The 12694-nt window shown below is 37.3% G+C and overlaps 1 protein-coding gene and 1 pseudogene across 1 annotated transcript; one reads left to right on the top strand and one right to left on the bottom strand.

The window, feature by feature from the left end:
• Positions 1-9414: 9414 nt before the first annotated feature.
• On the bottom strand, positions 9415-10128 carry LOC104766313 (uncharacterized). The gene has a single exon (XM_010490173.2). The coding sequence runs from the start codon at positions 10116-10118 to the stop codon at positions 9624-9626; it is 495 nt and encodes a 164-aa protein (XP_010488475.2). The 5' UTR covers positions 10119-10128; the 3' UTR covers positions 9415-9623.
• Positions 10129-11162: 1034 nt separating this feature from the next.
• On the top strand, positions 11163-12409 carry LOC104767813 (putative F-box protein At3g23960 pseudogene; annotated as a pseudogene).
• Positions 12410-12694: the final 285 nt, after the last annotated feature.

A 12694-nucleotide genomic window follows, 5' to 3' on the forward strand; every position in this document is an offset into this window, starting at 1 on the left:
AGTTTTATGATTACGCTAAACAAGTTAATTTAAATAAGAAAAGCAATGCAAAATATTAAAAGAAAACTGTTGTAAATTCAAGAGATTAAAAAGCTAGGCCTAGGGAATTTCTCAGGAAATTCCGAAATATTAAATCAATCAATAAATTAAGATTCAAGCAATTAAGAACAGATCTAGAACTCTAAACAATGTTGTAAAACAATTCAGTTCTCACTGCAATTATTATCTAGATTTAAAACCAGAAAATCCAAATCTCTTTGTAAAATTCTAAGTTAAAAATCAGCCTTAAGAACATGTTTAGATAAGTTCACAAAATTATTAATTCAAATCTCTTTGTAATAAATAATTTTGCTCATCAAAGGTTTTAATCAGGAAAATCAATTATATTCTCATATCAATTTATTTTCCTAAGGTATTAATTCTAGGTGATCAATCAAGAATTAATATGTAGAACAACCTATGATGAAGATCTAGAAAGATAATGAATCCTAAATAAACAGATCTAATAAATCATAAAATCCTTGTGAAAAACCTTGAACCAAACAAGCAAACTACTCAGACATATTCAATGAAGAACAAAACATAATTCTGAATAATAAGCAATTGAAATTAAAAGAGTAAGAAGAGGGAGTTCAAGAATTCTTCTCTCAAAGCAGTTCAGATCTCTCTCCCAAAAGCTCTCAAAATCTTACAGGGTTGAAGAAAATAAAACTTGCTAGAAAAATAACTTCAGGGTTTATAAAACCTAAAAATACTATATATATGTCCTAAAACACGTCAGGGACTTGTGTTGCAAATATGGAAAATTTCGGGCAACTTTTGTAAAACTTCCAATTTTGAAGTCTTGTGTCGGACCAGCTTGGTGTCGACCGATGCTCCTTTGGTGTCGGTCGACGCTCTTCATAGGATCAGACTCCAAATTGATTTCCTCCAGTTAAATGCTCCAAAACGATCCAAATTGCTCTATTTCGCTCCATCTATGCCAAAATCCTAGAAAACTTGTAAAGACTCAAAAACATCCTAGAAAACAAATCAAAATACTCTAAAAGACTCCTTATATCATGGTTTAAAACCATAAAAACAATGATATATCAACTCCCCCAGACTTAGCCTTTGTTTGTCCTCAAGCAAAACAGAAACTTAGACCTGTGTAAGAGGTTTGAAAACTGGGAACTCACTCAATTGCATGATGATTCTTATTTGCACTCTTCATTTACCTGACTCAAGAACTTACTTCTTATATTTAACCATGATAAACATCAACATTCCTTACTCAAATCCCACAATCCTCTGGAATCTCTAGTCTCACCATTGTCATCTCATTACATAAATTAAAGCAAGTCCAGGTGAGTTCTTACCTTGGGTGTATCGATCAGTGGTATTTGGACTCTTTTCAGGCCAAGACATTCTTCATACATCTCCTTTCCTCTCCCTTTTCTCACTTCAAAGGATTGATTTTTTTTTTCTCTTTTTTATTTTTTAAATCAAAAGATGTACGCGAATACCGGGGTCATCGGTAATTTACCTACCCCTCACTTCCAAGCTTTGTGTGATCATTTGAACCAAGAGTAGAATAATAAGGTCACAAGTAATTTACCTACCTCTCTAAACTGATCAAAATCATCTCATCTTTTATTCTTTTTTTTTTCTTTTTCTGATCTTTCTTTTTAAAGTACTGAAGGGAAGAGAGAGGGGAGACATACGTTGAAAAATTGCACTGTCTTGTATGACCCGAAGAAGAAGTCTAGTCCATTGATTTCCAACCCCAAAGTAAGAGATTAAGTCCGGTTAAAATCCTGATAAAAGTTGAGACAATGTTAGATCAATCAGATATCCATTGAATAAGGGCTTTCAGGATTGTTGATAAAGCTCATAGTCTTTCTAAGCTTCAGTTCTGAGATCAAGCATTAAAAAATAATCATTAGAGTGTTAGCCAAATAAGAGAAATCATTAATCAAGATCATAATTCCCGAAGACAAAAAGAAAAATTTGAAAAATTTGACTCAAACTTTATGGTTTTGACTGACACAACTGAAACTCAAAAACAAAAACGTAGTTAGTAGATAACCTCCCCCAGACTTAAACAACACTGTCCCTAGTGTTTTCAAGTAAGAGGAAAGCAAAAAGAAACAAAAACGTATTGAAAATTGGAATGAAAAGATGAACTGTTCTCGGGTTACCCAGCGGTGTCAACCGACACCATGTCAGTGTCGATCGACACTCATCACGAATGGTGTTTTGTCTGCCAAAACTCCTTGTTAGTCGCAGATAGGTGTGTTGATGGATCAATCCTTGGATGATTATCCTGTTAAGAAGCACTCAAACACAAGTTAAAAGCAACATGATAGATAGACAATTCATAATGTCAAACAAAATTCAAACAAAAACTGACTCAATGCTAAAAGAAAAATGACTCAAAAGGAAAAGAAAAACCTAGAAGTGGGTTGCCTCCCACTAATCGCTTGTTTTCAGTCATTTAGCTTGACTGTGTTGAAGCTCAGGCACCGGATGGAGCGGAACATGGCAATGCATGCTTCCGAGAAAATGTCCTCTTCATCCAAGGTGGTGTATAAGAAGTAGAAGAATGAGGTCGACCAAGGATATGAGGAACAGGACCAGGGCGGGATTTAGGGCCGGGTTTGCTTCTTTTATGTCCTGCAAAATCATCAACAGAAGAAACAAGCGCTCTACTTAAACTCGTGGCTTGGTTAACTCGTGGCTTGTACCTTTGAAAGTCTTATTGATGATTTGAGAGGGTTTGGGTGAAGAAGATGCATACCTTTGCCTTACCTGAGGGCTCTGGAGTGTGGAGTGGTGAGGTTTCTGCTTGGGAACAGTTTTCTGACTTGAAGCATCAGTTGTGAACAAGTTCAGTTTCGGATGTGGAGGGGTGTCGACCGATGCTCCTTTGGTGTCGGTCGACACTGAGCCTGTTGCTCGAATATCAGAAACTTCCTCAACCGAAAAAGTTTGTCCATCAATAGTAGGAGCTCTCCTCAGCTTATGCATCTCAAAGTTCATACTTAAACCATCCACATTCAGTGTAATGTGTCCCTTCTGCACATCTATGATGGCACCAGCTGTTGCAAAGAAAGATCTTCCTAAGATGAGAGGGTCTTTAGGCTCATTATCATACTTCAGCACCACAAAGTCAGTGGGAATCATGAAGTTTCCAACCTTAATTGGAATATCCTCTAAAACACCTTCAGGGATTCTCTGAGATCTATCAGCTAAGATAAGAGATAATCTAGTTGGCTTGAATTCTGTCATCCCAAGTTTCACAGCAACAGAATGTGGCATCAAGTTGATGCTAGAACCAAGATCACAAAGTGAGTGAGCAAACCGTTCTGCAGAGATATAACAATCAAGTACAAAGCTCCCAGGATCTGGTAATTTCTCTGCAGTCTTACATTGAAGTATTGCACTCATTTCTTGAGAGACAACCACCTCTTTCTTATTCTCTTTCTTCCTTTGAACAGGCTAGTTCAACAGAATTACACTAACATCCTTAGTTAGCAAAGCTCCTTCCTCATGGCTCAAACCATTGGATACCATTCTCTTCACATAGCGCTTGAGAGGTGGTGAAAGCTTTACTGCATCAACCAAAGGCATATCAATCATCACCTTTTCCATCATTGTCTTGCATCTAGCTTCCTCAAGCTCCTGCTTGGACCTTCCTGGCTTAGGAAAAGGAATCTCCGGTTGGTACACCCTTTCAACAGCTGCTGGAACCTGAGATTTTGTGTTTTCCGATTCTGTCTGAGAAGGGTGTCGATCGACACCATCATCTGAACCTGAGAATTTGGTTGATTTCTCTCCCTGTTCTACAGAAATAATTGCACCAGCATCTTCATCTCTCACTGATATGGCATTGCAAGCATGCTTGGGGTTTGATTCAATTCTTCCAGGAAGAAAACCCTCTTGCCTTTTAACAGACCCAACAGTCTGTGCCACCTGACTTTCCAACTTCTTGACATGAATGTTCAAAGCTTCAAACTTCCCATTAAGATCAGTGTAGACATTGTCAAGCTTCCCATTGAAAGTCACTGTCGTTTGCTCCTGACCTTGCAAAAGCTGCTCAAGCATAGCTTCCATCTTACTATTTTCAGCTGTTTTTGGAGGAAGAGATTGATATGAATTGTTGCCATAAGTCCTTGTGTATCCACTGTTTTGTTGCTGCTTTTGATATTCAGGTTTGGGTGTGAAACCAGAAGAGTTGCCCTGAAAGTTACTGCTTGGCTGTTTCCACTGTAGGGTCTGCTACCTTGCTGATTTCCAAACCACTGTCCCTGATTCCCATAGACATAGTTCACATCCTCTTCCTCATGATTTCCTTGATCATGTTCTGGCTCATATGTCTTAACTTCAGCAGCAAAGTGAACTGACTTCTTACCCACGAGAAGATTATGAACTGAATCAAGCTTGGCATTAACAGAAGCAAGCTGGTTTGCATCAAACCCTCCATGCAATCTCTTCCTTTCAGCATCAGCTCTCTTAGTACTATTGCTGGAAGCCAAATTCTCAATCAAAGCTTCAGCATCTTCTGGAAATCTTGTTTTGAAATTCCCATGACTTGCAGCATCTAAAGCTAGTTGATACTCCCAGTCACACCCTCTGAAGAAGATACTTAGCAGTTGCACCCTAGAGAAACCATGGTGTGGACAGTCCCTTTGATAAGCCTTGAATCTCACCCAAGCTGCTTTGAAAGCTTCATCTAGTCTTTGCTTGAAAGAGGACAGCTTGACTCTCAACTCATCAGACATAGCATCATCATAGAAGTAGTTGAGGAAGGCCACCTTGACATCATGCCAATTTTTCAACGATCCAGCTGGCAACTGTTTCAACCACTGAGATGCCTCTCCTGCAAGTGAGTAAGGGAAGAGTTTGCAGAAGATGTAGTCCTCAGTCACTCCATTAGCCTTGATACTGGTCACAAGATCCTCAAAATGCTCAATGTGGTCCAAAGGCTTCTCATTGGGCAGTTTAGAGAAAGGTCTCTGCCCAACTAGTTAAAAGTATGCAGGTTTCAACTCAAAATCATTACTCTGGAATGGAGGAGGAACAATAGCAGACCGGTTCCCATACACAAGATCAGACCGGTTGAAGTCTGCAATGGTCCTGATCAGATCTCGGTTGTGCTCCTGTCTTCGAACCGGATTCTGGATGTGGTTGGCAGCTCCACGTATGTCTGCCGCAGGTGGGTGTCGATCGACGCCCTGTTGGTGTCGATCGACACCATCGTCATTCTCGTCAACGACAACGATTTCAGCAATCACGTTGCCATCTGCATCAATCTTTTGGCCCTGCTCATTGCGCAAGTGGCCCTCTTGATCCTTCAAAGCACCATCCTCATCACGAATCAAAATTATTGTATTAACCATCTTCAAGGATTTGGCTGTTTTTCTGTTCTCACGCTTAAGTTTTCCCAACTCTTGGTTTGAAAGCTTCACAGTAGGACCAGTCTTGTTGCTCCTTGTGTTAGGCTTATTAGGCATGTACCTAAAACACCAAAAAGAAGAAAAACAAAAACGTGTAAATAGAAAATAAAAAGAAAAATTTAGACGAAATTAAAAACTCAAATCTAATGGTAGATCAAAGAGTCCCCGACAACGGCGCCAAAATTTGATAAGCTCAAATTGTAATACCCTAATGGTACTAACAGCTTTGCAGTTGTAATACTCTAGGGGTCGAATCCACAGAGACTCTAGAGTACACAATAAATTATAGAGTTTTATGATTACGCTAAACAAGTTGATTTAAATAAGAAAAGCAATGCAAAATATTAAAATAAAACTGTTGTAAATTCAAAGGATTAAAAAGCTAGGCCTAGGGAATTTCTCAGGAAATTACGAAATATTAAATCAATCAATAAATTAGGATTCAAGCAATTAAGAACAGATCTAGAACTCTAAACAATGTTGTAAAACAATTCAGTTCTCACTGCAATTATTATCTAGATTTAAAACCAGAAAATCCAAATCTCTTTGTAAAATTCTAAGTTAAAAATCAGCTTTAAGAACAGGTTTAGATAAGTTCACAAAATTATTAATTCAAATCTCTTTGTAATAAATAATTTTGCTCATCAAAGGTTTTAATCAGGAAAATCAATTATATTCTCATATCAATTTATTTTCCTAAGGTATTAATTCTAGGTGATCAATCAAGAATTAATATGAAGAACAACCTATGATGAAGATCTAGAAAGATAATGAATCCTAACAAAACAGATCTAATAAATCATAAAATCCCTGTGAAAAACCCTGAACCTAACAAGCAATTGAAATTAAAAGAGTAAGAAGAGGGAGTTCAAGAATTCTTCTCTCAAAGCAGTTCAGATCTCTCTCCCAAAAGCTCTCAAAATCTTACAGGGTTGCAGAAAATAAAACTTGCTAGAAAAATAACTTCAGGATTTCTAAAACCTAAAAATACTATATATCTGTCCTAAAACACGTCAGGGACTTGTGTTGCAAATATGGAAAACTTCAGGCAACTTTTGTAAAACTTCGAATTTTGAAGTCTTGTGTCGGATCAGCTTGGTGTCGACCAATGCTCCTTTGGTGTCAGTCAACGCTCTTCATAGGATCAGACTCCAAATTGATTTCCTCCGGTTAAATGCTCCAAAATGATCCAAATTGCTCCATTTCGCTCCATCCATGCCAAAATCCTAGAAAACCTGTAAAGACTTAAAAACAACCTAGAAAACAAATCAAAATAGTCTAAAAGACTCCTTATATCATGGTTTAAAACCACAAAAACCATGATATATCAGTCGTGGCAAGGGATGTGGTAAAGGGTCCGATGAACCTCCTAGACCGCCTGTGTTTTTTATGTCTCCTTGGAATGATAAGGTGTTTGATGTTTGGCAACCTGACAAGAAGTAGAATATTATTTGTATGTCTTTTGTTGCTATCTAGGATCAATGTAGGATGTTAACTATGTTTTGGCCCCTTTCTTATGGTCAGATCCTATTTTGTTTTTTGGATTGTTGGATCTTTGTAACAAAATGACTATTTCAGATCAATGAAATTAGGATATTTTCATTTCAAACATACAGTAGCAACTTACAAGATAAGAGTTCATATTTCATAACACAATACACTTAAAAACAAAAGAAACTAAGCTAAATCTTTCCCATTACAAGGATCATGGCAATAACCACAATGAAACCTCCCCAAGACAATAAGATAAACTGCCTAAGCATTTTTTTCCCTCTCACTAGCAGCCATCACTTCACTTTCAAGCTTCTTCTTCTCTTCTTCGTGTTTGTTCACTAAATCATGGGAGAGAGCAGTGGAACCATCACATTCATTGCCTTCAGAGATTCTCTCAGTACCTTGATCTCATCTCTAGCCTCCAGTAAACTTACCTTCTGCCAACCGTATGACTTTTCTTCATCTGCCCACTTTGCAAAACCATGAACAACACACTTGAAGAATCTTCTACCCGGATTCTCATTTGTCCAAGACTTTGCAAGCGTGGTAGATCTACCACAATTGCAGCAAAGAGGACCCCAAATCCGACTCGAATTTGCATCAGACCCTAAACATTGGCTCATCATTCTTACGATTAACCCAGAAAGAGAAGAGGAAGAACAAAATGAGTTAGGGTTCTCTATTAAGGGGGTTCACGATTTAGGGAAAAACAAGAGTGGAGGGCAACAGTGTCTTTCAGTGGGTTTAATTAACCACATGCTATTAATTTTTAACCATAGTTAGTGATTCTGTCACGACCCTTAAGGGCTGTTAACCACGGGATCCTAATGAACCAAGAAAAATATAGACCAGTTTTTTATTGAACAATAAAAAATATCCCAGATAATAAACTTTTAACTGAAAAAGACTAGATATTAAACTTGGAATATTTTTAAGCTTTTTTCCCTTTGTTAACCTTTAAAAAACCTCACCTTTTCTAATATTTTTAGTGAAAAAATTAAGTGTAGTGTAGTAGTTGCTACTTGTTTTTTTTAGACGGTCAATAACAATGTTTTTTTTTAAGTCTATCAAATGTAATATTATTAACGTCGGTCAGTGGATATTAGTTCAAAGATTAATTATGCTAAAAAGTATATACACACACACTTAACTTGCTGTTTTTCTAACTTAATTAATACGAGTTAAGTTAAGTAGTAATGATAATTTTCTGGATGTTATTCCTCTCTTTCTTGCTAAAACGAAAGTTTAAATAGTTGTAAAAAACGTTTCAAATAAAATATCGAATTATTACGATCATTATTCATTTTTTCTCTTTTAAAAAAAAAACCCCTGTTTGCTCCATCTATATGTATATTACAGCAACTTGAGAACTGAGACTTGAGACTTGCTCCGTACGGAAAAAAAAAAGAAAAAAAAAATTAAAGAAAGATTGAGCCAAAGGTTGATCAAGGAGATTTGAGAAGAAGCAATGCCGTACGTGGATGAGTTATTCAAGGTCATCACTGAGAGACTGAATCCATGGGAAGTGAGAACGTTCACTTCCTTGATTGAAGACTTTACGCTCAATAGAATCGGAGAAGCCGAACTCGTTACTTCTCTTCTACTTTTGTTCAAGAAAGACGAGTATCTTCATCAACGCTTTCAAACATGCATGGTGAAATAAGAGATGGTGATCCCAAGATTCAAGCTTTACCTGTGATCTTTAGACGGTTGAATCAGAAACTGAGTGTGATCACGGCTGATCGAGAAAGCTTGAAACGTGTCTGGAAGCAAACTATTAAAAGACTTTTTCTAGAGCATGAATATCCCATTGCACAAAACTCTGAAGTGAAGAAACCAACAATCTGATTCTGATTCAGGTTCTAGAGTGTAAATTCAAACAGTTATGTTTTCGTTTTGGTTTTATATTTGTATGAAAACTATATAGATCCCAAAAGGTTTTGTAAGTCCATGAAAGGCAGATCTTGATACAAATCTGTCAAAGTTTTCAATCAAAATCTCTATTTGGCTATATTTGTTATTACAGACCTAAATGAACACTCAAAGGTTACTGTTGATCCACGGTCATGTACTGAAGTTAAGGAGTTTTTATGAATTAACTGACCAGAAGACATGCATGAACTATGATTAGTGCATTTGTGGGTAACGTGTTTGTGGCATATGATAGTTTTGAAGTAGTTGTGAGGTTTGATGTGAAATCTCTCTAACAAGCAGGCACCTTTAATTTGAACTAGAATAATAATAAACAAATGCTACCTTGGGGAATTTAAGGTCACAGTGCATCCCAAATGTGAAGACTCTCCATAAATGATCCATATGGTTACATAAAAGTTCAGTTTAGCTCACTCTAGCTAAGAAAAGTAAATTAAACAAAATTAAGAGACTAAGGATGCCATTAACTAAGCTCTGTCTGATATATCTCACAATTAATTTAGTTGCAACTTCTAAATGATGCGAAAGTTCTATAAAACATACCACAGTATTCAAACAAAAACGAATATTATTAAAGAAATCACGAACAATAAACACAAACACAACATTAAACCATAAACTGATGATGAAAAGGACAACCAAAAGACAGAGAAGAAACAGAGAAAACGACATCAAAGATCCAAATTCAAACACAACGAAACAAAACACTACTTTCAGAACATCTTGGAACTACATCGGGAACAAACATCTTGATATCTCTTAAGGATAACCACCGCTTGAGCTCGGAACACCACCACCACTAGACCCACCACCGAGTCCACCAGGGAATCCCATTGCACCGCCCAAACCACCAAAGGCACCACCAGTCCCACCAAGAAGCGGCGTCCCAGACGGGAGTGGCAATGTCATGCCAGTGCCACCACCTGGCATTCCAAAGAATCCGCCTACTCCGGCAGCACCGCCGATCCCGGCACCGTATATGAAGTTCTTCTGATCGTCGAGAGGGGCATCAACGGTGGTAGGAGACTCAGCTTTGGTAGGAGAAGTGGCTCCTCCGTGGAGGGGCAGAGTCTGAGTTTGCTGCAAAGTGCGAGCACTTGCGTGAACCAAAAGCAACGTAGCTGTAGAGAGAAGCACGAGATTAGTAACTGATGAGAACCTCATTGCCATTTCTTCTTTTATTAGAACGAACGATTGCTGAGAGATTATAAAAGAGATCGAAGTTGAGATGTTCTGGTTTAAAATGAATGCCATGCATGCATGAATTATATAGAAGAGAAAAGACAGATTACAGTTGAAGATAATAAATTGGGTTTAGAGACTTTAAATTAAAGATGAAGAAAGTGTTAATGACTTGTCCACGAAGATCATTGGTCATGACAGTCATCTTTTATGGGGAATGTAATGGTTTATGTATAGGGAGCTTCGTAGGCCGTTGGACTGGACTGTGCTCGATTCACAAGATATAATGCTACTACTAGTAGACTTGTGATTTAATTATGTTGATACGTTGAAATAAGTCACTTAAATACGTTTGACTTAAGCGTTTTACCAGTCCAATTAAAAGTTAAGCCAAATTCCAAGACGGTCTGTTTATAATAGCAGAGACTGAGCCAATTGAAATGAAAAGAGTGTTTTGAGAATTCTAATGCCAAAGGGTAAAAAGAAAAGCAGAGCTAAGTACTGAAAGTTGGCACGTGAGGGAAAGTCAAAGAAATAGAAAAAGTCTTACTATCTCGTTTCAAAATATATTGTTTTGAGTGAAATCACACGTATCAAAAAATGACCATTTAAAAAAATTTAACCAATCATAAACAAAACTGCATAAAAAAATATAAAAGTAATTTAAAAATTGTCTAGTTGAAAACATCTTATATTATGAAACAAACCTATTTATGAAACTGAGAGAGTATTAACTTTTAACTAAAGGAAATTGTTAGTTTTTCCTTATTAAGTTGTAAAGAAATACTCCATGTTAAGAATTAATCTATAAATAATGTAGCCCCTTAATGTTAAGACAAAGATATCGTTCTTAATTAGAAGATATCGTTCTTAGAGATTCGTTTACAACTTATTCTGAGAGCAATTGTACTTCGTTTGTTTCTTGATCACCAAACAACAACACTTTGGCCAAGTGAAATAACCGGTCCGGTTCTATCTTGGGAGATTGAATATTTTCCTTTTTTTTTTCTCTCTATAATTGAGATTTCCTCTTTTCCTTTCCCTCTCCTCTGTATAATTGAGTTATTTTTTCCTTTTTGAAGTTTTAAGTCTGATTCTAGGGTTTACTACTTCACCATGAGATCACGGAACGTCTCGGATCGTCTAGGAATTTCTAAACGCTATAAGCGATTGAAGACCTCAGTCAATGACGAAGGCAGCGAGCCGATCCCGATGGATATCCTTATCGAAATATTCTCCAAGTTGCCAGTGAAATCTATAACCACATGTCGTTACGTATCAAAGTAATGGGCCTACGTACTTAGCCATCCGGATTTCACAGAGTTGTTCTTGTCCAAATCTTCTGCTCGCCCGCAGATCTTGTTACCGTGCTTCAGAAACGACAAAAACAATGGGTACCTCTTCTTCTCCTCACATCAGCCTCAAAACCCTGATGGCAACTCGTCGTCTCCTATATCAGCTTATCCTCTTACACATGTCCCCGGACCATGTGACATTAGTCGTCCTGTACACGGCATGGTCTGTCTTAGAAGCGAGCGGATCGTAAAGGGAAGGGCAACACCACTGGATGTTCGGTTATATATAACCCTAGCACAGGAGAATTCTTAACGTTACCTGAAACCAAGACGACAAAGACGAGGGACCTGTCTTTTAGGTGGCGGAGCTATTTAGGGTACGATCCGGTTAAGAAACAACACAAGGTCCTGTCCATGGCATATAAGAAACAACATGAAAAGAAATATCAGAAATATGAGAAATGTGTGGGGTTTCAAGTTCTAAGTCTAGGAACTGGAAAACTAACATGGAATGTTGTCGAATCTTGCACGTAGCTAGTGAGATATGCATCAATGGTGTTTTGTATTATCGAGCTGAGGTTAAAGACTCTTCCGGGGTTACCATGCATGTCTGTTGTTTGTTTTGATTTTAGATCTGAGAATTTCAACGTTCTGAAATTCATGGAAAGTTTTACTCTGTCTCATACAACAGCCTTGATAAACTATAATGGAAAATTAGGTGTGCAGATGATAGACGAGTATGGCGGTTTTGTTACGGAGAGAAGTACAAGTTTTGAGTTGTTGATTCTTGAAGACTTCGTAAAACATGAATGGTCGAAGCACATATATGAATTGCCTCCTTTGTGGAAGAATGTAGTTCAGGGTGAGTTGCATTTTGATGGAATGATAGGTACAGACGAAATTTTGTTGTTTCCTTCTGTTGTATGTGGTGTGCCTTACCTTTTATACTACAATATCAAGAGAAAGACGATCATAAGAGTGGAAATCAAAGGAATCAAACCGTTTAAGGTTAAAGGATTTCACATCTTTCTAAACCACGTAGAGAACGTGAAGCTTATTCAAGCATAGCTAGCACATTGGTTCTTAATAAGTTTTCATCATAATTAAGGATCCATGGATCTTAATTTAGTCATCATCTCCATATATTGTGTTTTAGCACGATCGATTGTTTAGAGTTCCATCGTTTTGGTTTGGTTTTATATGGTATACTGAGCTTCGTAAGCCGTGTACTGGACTGTCACCGATACTAGATCATTTTTTTTTTCTCAAATTAATTCATCATAAGAATTTGCTGTATATTGCTCACCATATATACGTACACAAATAAATGTTTACAATAAAAATCACATACAC

The sequence above is a fragment of the Camelina sativa genome, chromosome 19 (genome assembly GCF_030686135.1).
Source record: "Camelina sativa cultivar CO46 ecotype springtype chromosome 19, ASM3068613v1".
Lineage (NCBI taxonomy): Eukaryota > Viridiplantae > Streptophyta > Magnoliopsida > Brassicales > Brassicaceae > Camelina > Camelina sativa.